We start from the raw sequence: 18,143 nt of genomic DNA on the forward strand, positions 1-18,143 counted from the left end.
TCACAATTAGAAGTGATTTTATGACTGAATCTGATTCATGCCGCCATACATGCTGTTAAGATGATCAATCCTTCATAATCTTTTGTGTTTACCATATTAGTTATTACAGGCTAGCTTAGCACTTCAAAAAAAAAAAGTCTTTCAGCTCTTATACTTATTTGTATTTAATCAGAGCAGAAATCCCTCTTTTCAGCTCTAGGAGATGTAAAGTTTTGCATCACGAGGCGATTTAGATACAAAAGTAAAACAAGCTCTGTCCCTTCAGGGAATGTATTAAAGAAAGTGAGGGCTGGCTGCTCACTATCCATGTTTGATCAATGTAGCTTAACAGTTACAGTAGTCTTATGTATGTTCTGTCTGAAAGCATTGACAGAAATTACTCTGAATCTCATTTGTGTTCTGAAAAGAGCTGAATAACTCAGTATGTGTTTAGGATAAGAGGAATAACCAGTCAGTGTGTGTACATTTTTCAGGTAAAAAGTAAAAAAATAAAGACTCACAAAATCAGTCTCGTTAAGTAAAAAGTTTAAATTTAATGAGGTGAAAGTCATTTCCACAAATCAAGAAAAAACAAGCTGTCACAGCGTCAGAACTGGGTTCCTTTCAGTTAGTCCTAGAACAGATCTTGAATGGTACAAACTTAAAAAAAAAAGATGGTCGTGGATACAGGGAGGAAGGGTAAAGTAGTCATGGCTTGTGGTTCAGAATCGTCCCGAACGCTCTCTGTCTCTGGAGCGGCGTCTCTCGTGGTCACGGCCGCCGCCGCCTCCTCGTCCTCTGTCCCTCGAGCGAGATCGCCTCTCTCTCGACCGAGACCGAGACCTGTGGCGGCTGTGGATGTGAGGGAGGAGTTGTTATGAATTGCTACAAAACCACTACACATTTAGGTGCATCCAAGATCCTGAAAGTGTTGTTTGTACCTCTTCCTACGACGTCCGTAGAGCTCTCTCCTCAGTTCACGTGAAATGGGTTTCAGATGCATGAAGTTGCAGAAGCCACCACGAGTGCACTCCCTGTGGAGACAGCGACTCAAATAAGTCAGAAAAATAGGGCAGCATGGAAGAAGATTCACATCTGAAATGTTATCCTGTCAGGAGCCAACTCTAGTTTCACTGAGGAGCTACAACAATAAAGCTTAAGAAGAGGGAACTGTTGATGCCACTGACTTTGAATAAAAAGCTTTTGGGTAAACTCTAAATCACTGAAGAGATGATAAGAGTCAATCTATAATTGAGGGACTTTTGAAGCCCATGGGATATATCTTGCATACATTTTTATTAAAAGTAAAAAAAAAATTCTTTTTTATGTTCATTATGATCATGTCTTTACAAATTCCATAATTATTTATTATGGAAACAATTACTTAATAAAAAAATGATTGAATATCACTAAAATGTCAACTAAATAACCATCCCAATTTAATAACACCCACCTTCTAATTAGCTAAACAATAATAAAATGAGCTTATTTAAAAATAGTTTTGATTGTGTTCTTTTTATTAAGTTGAGATAATCATGATAGATATTTCTTTTTTTGCAATATATCACATTTTATATGAAAAATAAATAATTAAATCACTTTCAACTAAATTCCCCATTACAAAAACACCTCTCAAGGAAGTGTGTTAATTCCAGATCACATGACCTGCTCCACATGATGTCATTTCCTCCTGAAGAAAAGACTGAAAGACTACAAGGCTTTCTGACTTATTTAATATAAAGTAATCAATGGGTTTACTACAATATCTTTATAAATAACTTTCAATTTTACACAATTATATATGATATTTTAGAAGAATCTTTTTGTAAAAATGCCATGTGGTGTTTGGTTTTAGGCGGTCATGTTGATTTTAGGCTTCAAAACAGCAAAAATGTCAAGGATGTCCCGCAGTTATATATTGACCCACAAAATGTTTCTGAACCAGAGTTTAAACTGGGATTATCTGGGTCGATATACAGATCAAATGGTCTTATTGTGCTTTTCTATGAAGTATGTTCAAAGGGGATACAAAAAGAATACTGTACAAGTGATACAATCTAAGACTATATATCAGAAAAAAAAATACCTTCAGTGCCACCACAGAAATGCCATTTTTTAAGGAAACATCAAATTCGTTACATGAAAAACAGGATGAATAGTTGTATTCTGTCACAGCACTCACCCCATCTCATACTGACGACAGCAGGCTTCTCTAAAGTCTGTGACAGGAGAGAGCTCGGCATGGATGGGCTGTCCATTAAACCACCGGTTATTCAGGTCTATCACGGCCTTCTCAGCATCCTCTTCGTAACGGAACTACGAGAGACAGACGACGTTTAGTTGAACAGAAAATTCTTGGCTGTTAATTCAAATCTAAAAACCAGGGCATTACAGTAAAAGTGACAAATGTGATGCTTAGACCAAACTCTCACCTTCACATACACATTTCCTACTAGGTGGTCCCCGAGGTTGTCACATACGTTCATTTCCTCCACTTCTCCGTACTTTTCTTCCATCTCTGTGAAGACCTCCTGTGAAGAAGGTGGAGAAAATAAGGCATTTTGCTGCGAGTGTTCACTACAACAGGTGTGACACAAAGACTGGAAACCATTCAGAACTCTGCAGAAGAACCATTAATACTTCTCCTTACTGTAAGTGTATGTAAAAGAATGTATTAAACTTCCCAACTATCATGTCCTGTTGTAACTGAATACATCGCAGGAATCTTAAGTTTGTTTTCTTAAAAAGGTACCAGAGGAAAAATGTTGTGGTCACGGTTTGAGTGCTGGGCTGTACTACATTAGATAACGTCCAGAAGGGCAGAAGAAGGACATAAGTTACCTCAAAAAACTCATCATAGTGCTCCTGCATCTCCATGTCACTGATGGCACCTAGTGGTTGAGAGAGAGAATGATTAGCAAAATGTGATATAACCGGTAATTTCTGGAAAAAAAAACATCAGTGTCACACAAACAGACCAACAAACTGGCAGCAATTTAACTGTCAACTGAAATGATATTTAGTGGAGAGACTGAGTCAGATGTGGCTCCTTCTAAGTTACAGTTATTTTGCCTCCCAGTTGTTCAGTTGGATGGATGGATGGATGGATGGATGGATGGATCTAAATCAAATAATTTTCAGCCTGAGCATTTTCACACTGATGAGCAATCCTGATGTTCAACTACTGCCAATTTACAGCAGGACTGATGCAGACAGAGAACAAACGGCGAAAGTGTGATCAGAGAAGTCGACATTTCTCTATCACAGATCGCCATCATTGCTTTATCACTCACAGGTCAGACCGTCAGCAGACTGGGCATTGTTCTGCGGGTTCCGGTAAATGTTCAGGAGGGCAATAGTCTGAAACACAAAAATGTCATTTTTGATCGAGCAGTTCTGATTAGCGGCAACAAAACCAAAATGCGTACTTAGCACACCATTCAGGTATCAAAATTCTTCTACAAAACCATTTAGAGACACTGAAAACATCCTTTGCTATTCTCTGCTGAAGGACCAAAGGACTACTTTAATAATTTCTTAATTACTGATAATATAGTTCTGTCAAGGAGCAATCTTCTAATTTAATCACTACTGTGCTGTAACCGTCTTTGGGATTAAATTCTGTCAATTTGTCCCATTTGAATATAAATCTATCTAAAACTCACCTACAGATATTACTTATTAATTTGCATGCTTCTATTCACAAGCAGCTAACCAAACGCATAAATTAATTACACCCCCACAACATTGTGTGCAGTTTATTAGCTCATTAAAACACAAACCCAGCAAAAGATTTTTGGTGATTTTATCAACATCAAAAGGTGATTCTAAATGCTTGTGCGAACATGCTCTCTTTCTCACTCACGATATGGCAGTTTTACACTGAAAGCTGACTACTTTTGTTAAAGAAAGGATTTGAATAAAAACTGCAGGTATTGGAAAACAAACAGTAGCTCAGTTTAATTAGTCTTGCATATTAACTTAAGCAAGTGCAGAGACATGACGAAATGTGGATAAATTTAACCCTTAGATGCACGAGTGACTGGACCCTACACTCTTCTATAAGTGGGTCAAAAATGATCTATGTCTATAATACAAAATATATCAAGGAAAGGTAAACAGTTCAAACTGGATGTATTGTCAGCATGTCAGCAATTTCCAAGCCGTATGTCCAGACATTAAAATCTATACTGATGACATGTTTCATATACTTAAACTAGAATGTTCAATGATAAATTTGTAAAGCTTGTGTCAAGTACAAGGTTAACAATAATATATGCAATTGCAATCGTAGGACAGTGAGCTTACCTGGCTAAATGTTGGCTTATTGTGTAATCTGGAGCAGCGGTCGCCATGTCGGCAAGCACCGATTTTAAAATAAAAAGAACAGTTGACCCTAGAAAAAAAAAGACAACAATTAAGATGAGGAGAAACAAACGTAGAAATGCTCAGGACTTTTGAAAACACCAAGACCCTTGATGCTTGAGAAACTTGCATGACTTGCACACCCATTTCTCATGCCTATTAATTGCCCAGAGAAACAAAATTTCTCCCATCAATAATTATAAAAAAACTGTGAGCTCCACTGTAATTGAATTGGAGTTTGGAGACTTGGTACTTCAGGCTGTGAACTTTGAAGGGGTAACAACATCCCTGCTTACACGGTTTCCTATTTTGATGTACACTTCTTGATAAATATGAAGCATTTATTAACTATTATTCAATCATAAAACCTCCATTTCCTGTATGTGGATCAATGGATAATCTTTCCAGCAAGGTAAGACCTTAATCCAAGGACATCAAGAAATGTGCAAATATTGTTTACCTCTATGTACATTTATCAGCTTATCAGATTACATACAGATCTAATTTAACTAAACTTGTCAATCGTAAATGTGATTTCACTTCCATGGGATAATCTAAACTTATACTTAGTGTAACATACCCATAAGTTTGTAATTGGAGTTACTTATTCTTAGATTACAATACTCTTGATTTATATAAACCTTAGCAGCCTTACACTTTACTTCAAGACTACATTAATAAAAAAGCATTTGTTTGGTGTCTGGGTTCTCTGGTCAGAAGTCGCAGCTCCACACTTAACCCAAGAAGACAGACTACGACAAGCAGAAGAAGGAATAAAATAACTTTATACAAAAAAGTATGAGAGCAGCTCTCAGTAATGGGTTTAGTTTTCAAAATAGCGACACTAAAGGCCAATCTACCTGCTTACTAAAGGAATGAAGCGGATGCCTGCTGGAGGTCTTTCCGTGTGTTTCCCATTGAAACAAAGACATGTGGGTTTCCGCAAGTAAAGCGTTTGCTACAGCTAGCTCAAAAGCAGGTGTTAGTAGCTCTTATACGCAAGTTTAATTACTAAAGGCGTGATATTTTAATTCAGAAAAACATAATTAGACGTGACTGGTTTCTTCTATCCATCCCAGCTCAGGTGGGCGCCCCGGTGTTACAGAAGCTAACGTAGACTTAGCAGCCGCGGCGCGGTATTTTAGCTAGCATGCTAACGCTAGCAGCTAAAGCCAGTGCAAAGCTAGCAGCTAAATGCTGTAAACACCGCGGTATATGGTGCTGCTAGTCAACGCTAGCTTTCAAAGAAACGCGTGAAAACTGCTTAACTATGAACTAAGTTAACGAAAAGTACTTACTTATCTTTCTCTGTTCCAAAAATGGATGCCAGGTACTCTGCCATCTTAGCTCGACGCTTCAACCGACAGCAGCATCAACGACAGCACTCACCTCCTTCACAATAAAAGCGCCTCAAATATTTGCTGGAAAGAATGTTTTTTGCACAAAACCTGCCAGGGGCGCCCACACACATTTTTCACAGAAGTGAAAAGATGGGTCCACTGAAAATGCTGAGCACACCAACACCCAAAGCCATAACTGAAATTCAGAAATTCTATTATGCTTTGGTAGCAGAAATGCAGGTTGAAAACTATGTCAATATAAAAGATAAGAAATCACATACTGTAATATTTATCTTCCTTTTTTACAGTTAATATTGCTCATCACTTGTGGTTTATTTAGAATTCTAACCGAAAATTGTGTGTGATTAAAATTCATTCAACTATATTCATTTATTGTACAATAAAATGTGTTTTTATCACAGTTTAACGGTTAATTGAATGATTACAGAGGTTTCTTTATTGCATCTATACCCATCAATGTCACTATTTTTGCTTGATATGACTGAAAAAATGTATTACTTCAGTAAACATTTTAGATTTGCACAGCAAAATAGCATTATCCAGCTGTGTAAATAATGAATAAATATATGTAATACACTGTGACTGTGTGTAATGACTCACCTGTCTGGAGTGAAGATAAACAGTGTTGTTAAGTGTTACATCCTGATATATCCTTTCTCCATGTTGGAGATCAGCTATAGTTACAAGTAATTAATGAAGTTACACCCATGTTGTGTTTTGTGGTGTGCATAAATGCATGTGTCTCTCTGGCTTTAGACAAACTCATGAATTCGGCTGCTGTCTGAAGCTGCAAGTATTTCATAAACTCAGAGGAAAGACCCCTGCAAACAGCCGGAGGCAACAAACTGTGTCTTTATCCCTCTCTGTGACATCATGTATGAACCGCACAATCGACCAGCTACTACCAAACCCATAGCTAATGTATACGTGTTAAATTTCCCCAGCATGGGATCAGTAAAATTTATCTTATTTTACAGCTGTCAGTCATTCATGATGCTTTCACTTGCACTGTAGATGCATGTACTGAAAGCCGGACATCAAACATGACCTATTAGATCTGGGGTGGCCACAGGGGAGGCCAATGAAATGTCAGAATCAGAATCAGAAAAGCCTTTATTGCCAAGTGAGTACACACAAGAAATTTGACTTGGTGTCTCGAGAGCAGTACCTAGCAGCAACAACAGTGAGTAAAAGAATTCACACAAAAATTTAAATCGGAAGTATCAGAAGTAATATCTAAAAGTAAGTGTAAACAAAGTACTAAAGACACAAATTTGCTTAAACCATTCACGGTAATAAATTAGTATATTATTTAAATAACAATATTGCACATAAAGGAACTGCACGAGGTTGAATACTGTATAAACCAGGAGTGTGCTATTACCGTCTTATGTCTCTGCTGTTGAGGAAAGACAATAGAACATATTCCTTGTGTATGTACAAACATTTGGGCCAAAAAAATTGGAATTTAATCGATTTAAAATCAGAATCCCAAATTGAAACATGGCGATTAGCAAACTGCAGTTTAGGATATAAATTATTCCATGTTTTACCCATGGTTATTTTATTTATTTTTAAATCAATATTTATGTATTTAACTTGATTGCAGAATGTGCAATACTTTGAAGCTGATCCACCTGTTTTAATGTCAGAGATTACTTACAGAAGGTTCTTATAATATAATTAGATTTTTTAAATCATTATTGCTTCATCTATTGCTTAGACATGCCATTTAAAAATGTGAAGAATACATGTCTGAAACTATTTATATACAGCAGTTCATATTATAATGGTAATTTGTGTGTGTCAACCCATCACATTTTCTACACAATAAATATTGAAATGAACATTTAAGAAATTACAGTATCTGTTTTTTTTTTTTTAAATGCACTTATTTCACCCAAATTCTTCAGGCCCACTGTACAGGCTTATCAATGTATGGCTTGTCAAATACACCTATTAGCATTTGATACCCTCACATTATTACTTAAACTGCAACCTGATATTTTAATAACTATGAAATGCATGCTAATGTATAATATTGACTTTATCAAATTAAACTGTTCACTGTTCAGTTAATCTACAAATTATTCTTTCATGTAAAGACTAGTTCAGCTTTCATTCACCTTTATTTTGAAGGCGAGGCGTTTAAACTGGAAATATTGAACAACATGCTTCATTTATGTGTCGAGCATGATTTTCGAAACAAGAGCTGCTTTCACATTGCACACAGACCAGAAACAGTCTTCATTTGTTGCAGAAGTATATATGTGAACAAAGGCCTATTTGCTTCACTTGAACAGACAATAATGCAACTATTTCAGGATCTAAAAATGCCTTCAAATACACAGCATCTCTGAAACAGCAGATTAAGCCATGCAGGAAATCACTAGTTATCAGTTTGCCTTAACACAAAGAACTATATAAATTGTAGATTGCATAAAAAATATATCTATAGAAAGGTCCTTTTATTCTCACTAGATGAGGAGGTATACTGTCCAAGAGAGTTTACATTGCTAGTTACACCGAATAGTTGAGAAATTCTACTGTTTCCAAGCCATGTCATTTGTCGAATGAGTCCATTTTTTGATTAATCAACATGAATTTATTTTTTTAAACATGAAAATCAAAATCATACTAGAGTTACAAACATGACTGCAAATGATAACAAAACATACAGTTATTTGTCAATAAGATGTTTATTTCCACATTAAACAGAAATGTAACATAACAAATCTACAGATGATTCAATAAGGTGAGACATCAGTAATGCTGTATATTAAGAGAAATTTGGAGCTTTGAGGTTAGCATAAAACGCCTTATCTTTGTAAAGAACACATCACCGAACAGATATTCTTTGCAGGTATCTCTGGCTGTGAAGCTGCACATCTGACTTCCCAAGTGTTCTTCGGTTTTCTATCGGTTATCATTTTCTTTCTTCCCTTCACCCTCACCTCCACTGTGCAAAGCAGATGGCCACCTTTCCTGTGATTGGGTTTACCAGAGGTTTCTTGGCCATAAAGGTGATAGTTTTTTTTTATTCCACTATTGCCAAGTGTCTGCTCACTTACTGGTACGTAAAGAAAATGAATCCCTTTATATAATTCAGCTACGCCTTCACCTTACTACATGAAGTGCCTTGAGATGTCATATGTTATGAATTGGCAATAAACAAACAAAACTGAATCAAATATTGTCTTGTCTCTTCATTGCAAGTCTACAAGAACAAAGTGACCAGCAATATTAATAATAATAATAATGATGATGACACTTATAAAGCCAACCACATAGATGTTATCCAACATATTTAGACACAAAACTCTCAACAAGACCCCACTGATACCCTTTAGAGGCCTAAAGACTTTGTCAAAAGTTAGTTTTAACTCATATAATATGTTACACTGATATGAGGCATATTGCCAAAAGGGAAAAACTGAGTGAGGCTTAATATGTACACACAGCTCATTCTTGCCCCTGGGACTCTTATTAAAATATGCAAAACATCCAAACAGTTACAAATATCCGAACTGGGTCACTTCAAATTGTTGACCCAGTTATACAGATCGTCCTCATATTCACTCATTCACTTTTTAGCAAACATGAGCAATTTCCAAATAAACACAACCTAAGAGAGTGCAAGATGGCACAAAGCATGTTAGTGAATTGGTGGAACATGTGGGAATATTATGCTGAAGTTTAAACAGATGGCCACCGTGACATTTAAGGTTGACAGGTAAACGTGCAGGGCAACTTTATCAATGTGGTGAATGAACATTTGTACACATTTTAAGGTAACTTCAGTTTTGCCAGTTAGTCTCCGCCCCTCCTCACTGAGAGTGTAGTTGGCCAAAAAACTTGCATGATACGATTCGACTGTGTGAATTTTGGCTGCTTATCTACCACAGTTTGACATACTTCAAGATCTCTCAAGGCCTGAGTTTTAAAAGGTACGGATATTTCGGAGATAACTATGTCAACTAAAGGAAAGCGTGCTACATTTGTGGTCCTGTAAAAGCAGCCCGTCCTTCGTGCTCGGAGTGTTCCCGCTATTTTGTAGCTCAGCTAGCACAGCTAACCTAGCTAGCTGTTGTTTACTCCTAGTCAGCTTGCTGGGAAGAGGCCGCCCACCTCAGAGCCACACTGACGGCATTAGCTAGTTTCCATAAACGCTAGGCTGCCACAGAAGGATGTTTCTGGAGTTTTCTTGTTAGCTGGAAAACAGAAATATCGTTACTTGTTGTACCGCTGGAGTGTTAGCCGAGTTGCTAACAGTAAAGCTGTTGAGCGGAGAGGCTGCCGCACTGCTCACCGCTGTCCAAGCCACAAACATACGGTGGGTATCCATTCTGAGGCGATAAAACTGCATTTTGTCAGTCCGTACTTCTCCCTATAGGTGTAGATTGTATTCAGACGAGCGTTATTTCGTTTTTTGGCCAGATTGCTGCCGCTTTGCGCTGCTAGTTTTGCTCTAAAAGTCGTTGTATTGATCAGGGCTGCTCTCGGAAGTCTTGCATCGCTGTAAACCTTAGCCAGGATTTCCGGCTCCTTTCCATTTGCCCTATGCTGTTTTGTTTCCGTTTATTCTATTTCCGTTTTAAAAGTTTTCTACACGCTCGGTTAAAGTGTGATTTGGCGGAGATTTGTTAAAGTTACGACGTGGAAGGCGTTTTTAGGATATTTTCAGCGTTGTTTAGCAGGCGGGGACCGATGGTTGTGTAATGGGCTGCCTCGCCCCGCGCTGCTATATTCTAGCTAACTTGGTCCACTGCAGGCCCGCTTCACTGCAGCCACACGTGTAGCCTGCTGCGTAAATAATAGTTTTGTGTGCTTTTACAACATGCGTTTCAAACGTTTAGTAATGTTTGGCCGCCGTTTTCTGTCACTAATGGCCTACCAGTTGGCCTTTAGACGCCACAGCCTCGCCCTCGAGTTGGCTAACGTTAGCAGTCAGTGAACTGTCCCAGACGGCCAATGAGGAGTCGAGGCTCAGAGGCCTTTATAGTAGAAAACCCCTCACTGCTCTGTCTATTTACATCATGGATACTTGGGACAGTTTAAAATCTATCAAAATATATTCTACTTATTGTAGTTTGTTTGTGGCAGCAGTTTTTATGGACTTTAAAAAAATGTTTTTGTGCTACTAACCCTTCTACTTGTGGAATAATAAATCAAAAAGTCAATGTTGTTTTGAAATTATGCTTTTGAACTCTATTTTTTCTAAAATTCATTTTATTTTTACAGCTACTCTAAAAAGAATAGCCTTCCCACTGTCTCATTTAATTAATTAGATGTTTAACAAAAAAGTATTAAAATATTTTTTCAAGCAAAAATGTCATGTTTACAGGGTGTTGTGTCAGTTTGCTACTTGAATGTATTCTGTTTGAACAAAACAAGAAACAGCATTTAATGATGTCACTTTTGGTTAAAAAAATAAGATCATTTAAATTAAATATTTGTGAAAATTTACACTTGTGCTATTCACCATTGTACTTATAGATAGATACTTTATTAATCCAGAGGGAAATTCAAATCAAAAATTCAAATTAAAAAAAAATCGTTGTTTTGAAATGATGCAGTTAAACTATTTTTTTTAACTTTACTTCATTTTTATGGCCACTTAAAAAAAACAGCCTTCCTGCTGTCTCATTTAATTAATTAGATGTTTTCCAAAAATCTTAAAGTAAAAAAAAAAAAAACGTGAACAGTGAAGTTGATATTTCTTGCTATTTGAGGCAATTAAATATAAAATCAAAGCACCATAATTGAAAAAAGGAAGAGCTTCTGTCAACCATAACGTGGAATTTCATTCAGTTATTGACATACTTTTGCATATATAAATAGATCCTATGTCTGTCTGTGTCACTGTTTTGTTGTCAAATATAAATAAATGAAGTATTATACATACATTTCTTTCTACTTTAACCATATCTTTGGAGGACCCTGTACCTTTACAGTTTAGGGTCACAACCAACAGTTTTAGGTGGAATAATGATCAGTTAATCTGTTGTATTAATGGGTGTTCTTTCTAAACATTTGGGCTCTGAAATTCCAGAAAATAATAAAAACAAAACACCAACCACACATTCCTAGACCCTGAGGTGACTTTATTTTCATTAAGTTTTTCACTAATTTAAATGCTGAAAATTAGTTTGTCTTAGGATGTCTATTTATTATTTGCTTTAGCATTTAAGTCTGCCTTTGGAAAATATATTGTAAAAATGTTTTTATGCGTGTATTATGGCTTTGGGTGCTAACAAAGATATTACCCATAACATTTAATTTTTTGCTTTCTTCTATTCTGTTGATCCCGTTTTTTTGTCTAATATGTAAAATAAAACATCTCTTTCACTACTTTCCTAAAGCTTGGCTGTCAGAACACAGAATGGCTAAAAGTGAGCCAGAAGACATGATCGAGATTGAGATTGATGAACGGGAGAAACAGGCATGCCTGGAGGAAAGGTGAGCATGATGATTACATGAATTAATCCCTCATTTAAACTGCAGACCCATGCATTAGCAACAACTGCAATTCTGCCTCGCATCTTTTTCGACATGCAGTGTGGAGGAGCAGACCATCACTGCATCAGATTTGATTCAACAAGACATCGACATCAATGAGCCAATCGGCAATCTGAAGAAGCTGTTGGAGCCTCGCATTCAAATCCCTTTAGATGCATATGAGATCTGCTTGCAGGACATTCAGGTGACACTTCAGAAATAAATCCTGTCCAGATCTTTTAGTGATTAGATAAATGTGGCTCTCATAGTAATTGCTTAAACTGCAAAGTGTCATCACTGCTAATCCATCTTATCTGTTGTGTTCTTCTTTTTAGCTCCATCCTGATCACAGCCTTTTCGATCAGGGAGTGAAGACAGATGGAACAGTGCAGCTTAGCCTGCAGATCATAGCCAAACCAGGTATCAGTCCACTCAGAAATCATCTGAAGATCTCCACATATCAGTACATAAACAGTAACGTATCACTGTGTGCTTTTAAAAGCCTGCTTTGTTTGCAGACTATTCAAATCTGGATGTCTGACAACTGCCTTCAATTAAATACAAGTAAAGCTGAAGCTCTTATTCTTGCTGCTGATAAATGGATGCCATCCATTAAGCAGCATATTGGGCCATTAAGAGACTGAGTTAAACCGTGCATTAGAAATCTAGCTGTGATTTTTGATCAGTCTCTATCACTTGACAACCATTTCCGCCAGCTTACAGGTTCCTGTTTTTTCCATCTGTGAAAAATAGTTAAGCTAAAATCCATGGTGTCCAAAATGGAAGTGGAGATGATTTTACATGCTTTTATTTCATCCCGTTTAGATTATTGTAATTAGGGCTGCAACAACGAATCGATAATAATCGATTATTAAAATAATTGTTAGTTGCAGCCCTAATTGTAATGCCCTTTTTACCCGTTTCAATCAATCTTCTCCTAACTGTCTTCAAACAGTCCAAAATGCAGCTGCTCGTCTTTTAACAGGAACTATCCGAAGATCCCACTCCGGTCATTTCCTCTCTTCACTGCTCCCCATCAATTCTTGTGTACATTTTAAAATACTGGTGCTAACTTTTAAGGCTTTACGGTATATCTCCGACCTCCTTCACCCGCACGCCCTGAATAGAGCTCTCAGGTCAGACCAACAGAAATTCCTTGCTGTCCCTCGTTCCAGGTATAAAACCTGTGGTGACTGCGCTTTGCAAGCTCTCGCACCAAAACTACGGATTGTTCTTCCTCAGCAGCTGAGATCGGTCGACTCCTGTGAAGCTTTCATGAGGCAGCTGAAAACGTTTTTGTTCCAGCAGGCTTTTGGTTGACCTGTAGCTGCTTTATTTCATTCATTGTTTTGATGCACTTTGTTTTAGCTGCTGCACTCCTGCTTTTATCAATTTATTTCCTGTATCCTTAGTTTAGTTTAATTGTTTTTGTTTCTGTTGTTTTATTGTATCTGTGAAAGGTGCTACATGAATACATTTTACTTACTACTTACTTACTAACCATGTGTTTTGTTCGTTTTCTGTCCAGGAGAGGAGAAGCTGAACATTTTGGAAATTGTGAAGCCGGTAGAAACAGTAGAAGTGGTGATAGACCCAGATGCAGCAGGAGAGGAGGGAGCTCTGGTGGAGGAGGGACAGCTCATTGCCGTAGAACGATCCGCTCTGTCTGATGAAACCTCAGAGCAGGTCACACGATGGGCTGCAGCGCTGGAAGGCTACCGCAAAGAGCAGGTCCGCCTGGGAATACCATACGGTAAGGAGTATTTTCATTAAACACCGACAGTTAAAATGGTGAAAAATAAATGTTCTTGTCAGTAAATGAGGCGACTCTCCTTCTCTTTCTTCAGACCCTATGCAGTGGTCAGCTGATCAGGTGATCCACTGGGCTGTGTGGGTCATGAAGGAGTTTAGCATCGATGAAATGGAAATAGGCAGCATCCACATCCCAGGTCAAGAGCTCTGCGCTTTCAGCCAAGAGGAGTTCCTTCAGAAAGTACACAATGGAGAGATTCTCTGGAGTCACTTGGAACTGCTGCGCAAATGTAAATCACACAGAGGGGTTGTGGGTTTCAGTATGAGCACGCTGTTGATGAATCGCTGCACTTCTAGAAGTCAACAGAAGGAAAAATTAGCACTCAGGTTGCTTGCTGTTTGTCAAACATGACCTTTATACAGAATGTAACTTATTCTTTGTGCTTATTTCAGATGTGTTGGCCAGCCAAGACCAGTCTGGAGGGGATGCTACTGTCACTATTGATCAACGTAAGTGTTTTTGTGAAAACGGCACTCAGAGCTGCAAACCGGATTTGACCAGTCACGAGTTGCTGAGGTTATCTTGTCGGCTGAGACACAACATGATAAACTTACCCGCATGGCAGTGAACAAAGTTACAAATAGCTACGGCGTTGTCCTTTTCTTGCACATGAAAATATCTCTACTTGCAAAACAGTGAACAATGCCCATGCATTTACCAGAAAATTAATGATTATACAATTAAGTAACTGACACCAATGCCCTTGTGGAAAAGGCACAGCAGTGTCTGTACTTTTTAAAGTCACTGAAGAAGCTCAACTGTCCCAAGAGCTGCTGTTGTCCTTGTACAGATGCTCTGTAGAAAACATCCTCACCAACAACATCTTAGTGTGGTACAGGAGCAGCTCTCAGGCCGACAAGAAGGCTCTGAAAAGAGCCAGGAAGTCAGAACAAAACATCATAGGAGCACAGCTGTCCTCTCTGTCAGACATATATAACACCAGATGTCTGCACAGGGCCAGAAACTTTGGATGGTCCACACCCAGGACATGGCCTGTTCTCACTGTTGCCCTCAGGAAAGAGATGTAGATCCATCCAGGCCCACACCTTCAGATCCACCACCACGTTTTACCCAAATGCAATACGAGAACTGAACTCCTCATAGCTGTTACACACCGCCAGAGTTGTCAACAGTTTTGTTAAACATCGCGTGTGTATAAAGACAAAGTATTCTATTCTAAGCCACATCCAAGATACCTGCAGTTTCTCTGTTTGATGTCTAACTTTTGCTTCCGTCTCTTCAGCCGTGCAGATAATACCGGCTCAGGTGAGCTCATCCACAGCTATAAAGGTGTTGAAGCAGAGCCGCGGCCCCAGAATGCCTCGTATTTCAGGAGAAGAACGCAGCTCACCTGGCAACCGCACAGGTAGCACACAGAAAACGTATGAAGTCTGTAAGCCTCTCACATGTGTCTTCAGATGCAGTGTTCAGAGAGCCTCGAAAGCATCAAGGAAGGAGATTTTTGCAATGGATTTTTACGTTTAACGTCTCACTGTAATGTTGATTTTCACACCAGTTAGTCAGGTGTGAAAATAGACAGCACTCCAAGCTGTAAGTTACTTCAATAATCAATTGACAAATGTATAGAAAATTAGTTTTTGTAGTAATTTTTTCTGTCTAAAGCAAATCAAATGTGAGATTTTATTGAAAAAACCACTTGTAATATTTTTTTTTTTTAGAATTTTCTGGTATTTTAGAGACTTCTGGAAATTGTTTGAATATTTGGGTGCATTAATTAAACCTTATTTAGTAATAAAAATAATTGTTTGTGATAGTCTCACTCCTAAAATACACATTCCTCGTCTTATCATCCACTCTGCTCAGACAGCACATTAGTTGTGTGGTGTTTGTTAAACATGAACAACAGCTTAGGAGTTGTCGCTGCTCTGTTTCCTTGGTGCCAGGTAACAACGGTCAGATCCAGTTGTGGCAGTTCCTGCTAGAGCTGCTGACAGACAAGGATGCAAGAGACTGTATATCCTGGGTGGGTGAAGAGGGAGAGTTCAAACTCAACCAGCCTGAGCTGGTGGCACAGAAGTGGGGCCTGCGTAAGAACAAGCCGACGATGAACTACGAGAAGCTCAGTCGAGCCCTCAGGTTTGTCTCTTCTCTTTGTGTTTTTTAAATAGGTACTTAAAAACTGGCTTCTTATTGCACTCCCAAAGTGTCTGAACACTTGAATGAGAGAGATTTTAAAAGGAAGGGTAGAAATCAATGCAGAAGAGGCCATTATATTAAGATATTTAGGCCTGGAAAATTCAACAAACAGGAAAGCAAATGCAAGTGGCTGTTCTAGCTGCTGCACATGGATGACCCTGGTGTCTTTGTAGGCATCGGTGGAGGTGATCCAGCTCAGCCTTCTAGGAAGCTAAGTAAAGCTAAGTTCAGTCAGAGCATTGACGCCCTAGCTGCAGCACTCAGACAGCAGCTTACGTTTCATAAAAATGTTTCAGCTAGCACAATGGAGAACATGATGATGTGAAATCCATGTTCCATTCCTCATCTACGCTAATATCCAAGTTCAAGTCTTCTTTCCTAGCAGGGGTCAGGCTCCCAAAAAACACTGATTCCTACATTTACTGTGAGCCATCATGCCGTTCAGTAGCACCTTTTTTTTTTTTTTTAAGCCTCCCTGTTTGGTAAAGATGCACATATTTATGTCTAAACTCCAGAGGGCTGTACTATGAAATGAGATTAATGGATTGTCAATATCACAAACATTTTGTCCATGCGTCCTTCATACAGTGTCAGATCAAAATGCTTTTCTGAAGTGTCATGTTTCCATATGTGAAATTTAAAGTCAAAGAGCTCTCACATGCAGATGTCTTGTTAGAAATATACTTACAACACAGGTTTTTTGTCTAATAAAAAGTCCAAAGCCCGGTTCAAAATGGTGATAATGATGTCAGAGATTGCTATGACAGTTTTCATGAAAACATGTACTAAATATGTGATTTTGGAAACGGGCTGCAAGACGGCGCGGTGGTTAGCACTGTTGACTCACAGATAGAAGATCCCCGGCATATCCTGGTTAGGGTGCCTGGAATCGCTGCATGGAGTTTGCATGTTCTCCCTGTGCAGCGTGGGTTCTCCAGCTTCCTCCCACAGTCCAAAAACATGCTGAGGTTTATTGGTGATTCTAAATTGTCCGCAGGTGTGAATGTGAGCATGCTTGGTTGTTTGTCTCCATGTGTAGCCCTGTGATAGACTGTTACCTGTCCAAGGTGTCTCCTGCCTTCGCCTTAAGTCAGCTGGGATGGACTCCAGCCCCCCATGACCCTTGTGAGGATTAAGCGGTGTGTAGATAATGGATGGATGGATGGATTTAGGAAACATTACCATTGACTCCACAGTACTCCGTTGTATTTTTAGTTTGGCATGATTGTGAGTTTCATTTTCTCCTTCAGGTATTACTACGACGGGGACATGATAAGCAAGGTGCAGGGCAAGCGCTTCGTCTACAAGTTTGTGTGCGACCTGAGGACTCTGATCGGCTACAGTGCTGCCGAGCTCAACAGCCTAGTGACCGAGTGCGAGCAGAAGAAACTGGCTCGCATGCAGATGCACGGCATCGGGCAGCCCATCACTACAGTGACCCTGGCCACCACAACACTAGACAAGAACAGCTGAAGGAGGAGACATTTCAGAGCCCTCCACCGCTGACTGGAAATCATGTGTCCGTCAGACACAGAAATGCAAGCCTGGTCCCTGATCAGTGTGGATTAACAACTTTATTATTGTCTTTACAGTTCGATTCAAGTTAGACTGAGGCAGGTGAAGTTTTTTTTAGCTTTTCTTTAACGCTAACCAAGAGAAGCGCGTTGAGGATGAGGGAGAACGTCTGATTGTTGTGTGCATGCGATTTGAGCGAATGAGTGCGACTGGCAGCCCAGTTCAGAGCTTTGTGTTGTGTGTTCCTCGTCTGTAGTTTGGGATCATTTCCACTGTATATACCGGTACTTCATGTTTTTGATAGCCACAAGGGCAAGTGTATTTTCATATTTTCCATTTATAGAACCTGTTTTGTATTTTATTTAGTGTTTGCTCCCTAAACTGTTGGACCCTTTTTGTCCACTAGGGGGAATAAAGTGGCAAGCATATTTCTTCACAGCTGTGTGTGGTGTGTA

General features: G+C 38.8%; 2 protein-coding genes and 1 long non-coding RNA gene across 4 annotated transcripts; 1 reads left to right on the top strand and 2 right to left on the bottom strand.

Annotated features, from left to right (window-relative positions):
• Window positions 1-513: 513 nt before the first annotated feature.
• u2af1 (U2 small nuclear RNA auxiliary factor 1) lies at window positions 514-5,776 on the bottom strand. The gene is made up of 8 exons (XM_022195846.2): window positions 5,643-5,776; window positions 4,288-4,375; window positions 3,273-3,339; window positions 2,821-2,870; window positions 2,412-2,510; window positions 2,162-2,295; window positions 921-1,013; window positions 514-831 (listed from the first exon to the last, which is right to left on the bottom strand). Exons 1-8 carry the CDS (start codon window positions 5,684-5,686, stop codon window positions 702-704), a joined length of 705 nt encoding a protein of 234 aa, XP_022051538.1. The 5' UTR covers window positions 5,687-5,776; the 3' UTR covers window positions 514-701.
• Window positions 5,777-8,385: 2,609 nt separating this feature from the next.
• LOC110952344 (uncharacterized) lies at window positions 8,386-10,386 on the bottom strand. The gene is made up of 2 exons (XR_002595800.2): window positions 10,015-10,386; window positions 8,386-9,916 (listed from the first exon to the last, which is right to left on the bottom strand). It is a non-coding gene; the product is annotated as an uncharacterized LOC110952344 (long non-coding RNA).
• Window positions 9,528-18,126, top strand: gabpa (GA binding protein transcription factor subunit alpha). 2 transcript variants are annotated; one of them, XM_022195850.2, is made up of 10 exons: window positions 9,528-9,652; window positions 12,068-12,164; window positions 12,264-12,408; window positions 12,539-12,623; window positions 13,732-13,956; window positions 14,051-14,245; window positions 14,409-14,465; window positions 15,260-15,382; window positions 15,921-16,113; window positions 17,424-18,126. In XM_022195850.2, the coding sequence occupies exons 2-10, from the start codon at window positions 12,088-12,090 to the stop codon at window positions 17,644-17,646; spliced, it is 1,323 nt and encodes a 440-aa protein (XP_022051542.1). In that variant the 5' UTR covers window positions 9,528-9,652; window positions 12,068-12,087; the 3' UTR covers window positions 17,647-18,126. The 2 variants fall into 2 exon arrangements, with proteins under 2 accessions (XP_022051542.1, XP_022051543.1); XM_022195851.2 differs by lacking the exon at window positions 9,528-9,652 and adding an exon at window positions 9,891-10,038.
• Window positions 18,127-18,143: the final 17 nt, after the last annotated feature.

Source organism: Acanthochromis polyacanthus, chromosome 14 (genome assembly GCF_021347895.1).
Source record: "Acanthochromis polyacanthus isolate Apoly-LR-REF ecotype Palm Island chromosome 14, KAUST_Apoly_ChrSc, whole genome shotgun sequence".
Taxonomy (NCBI): Eukaryota; Metazoa; Chordata; class Actinopteri; family Pomacentridae; genus Acanthochromis; species Acanthochromis polyacanthus.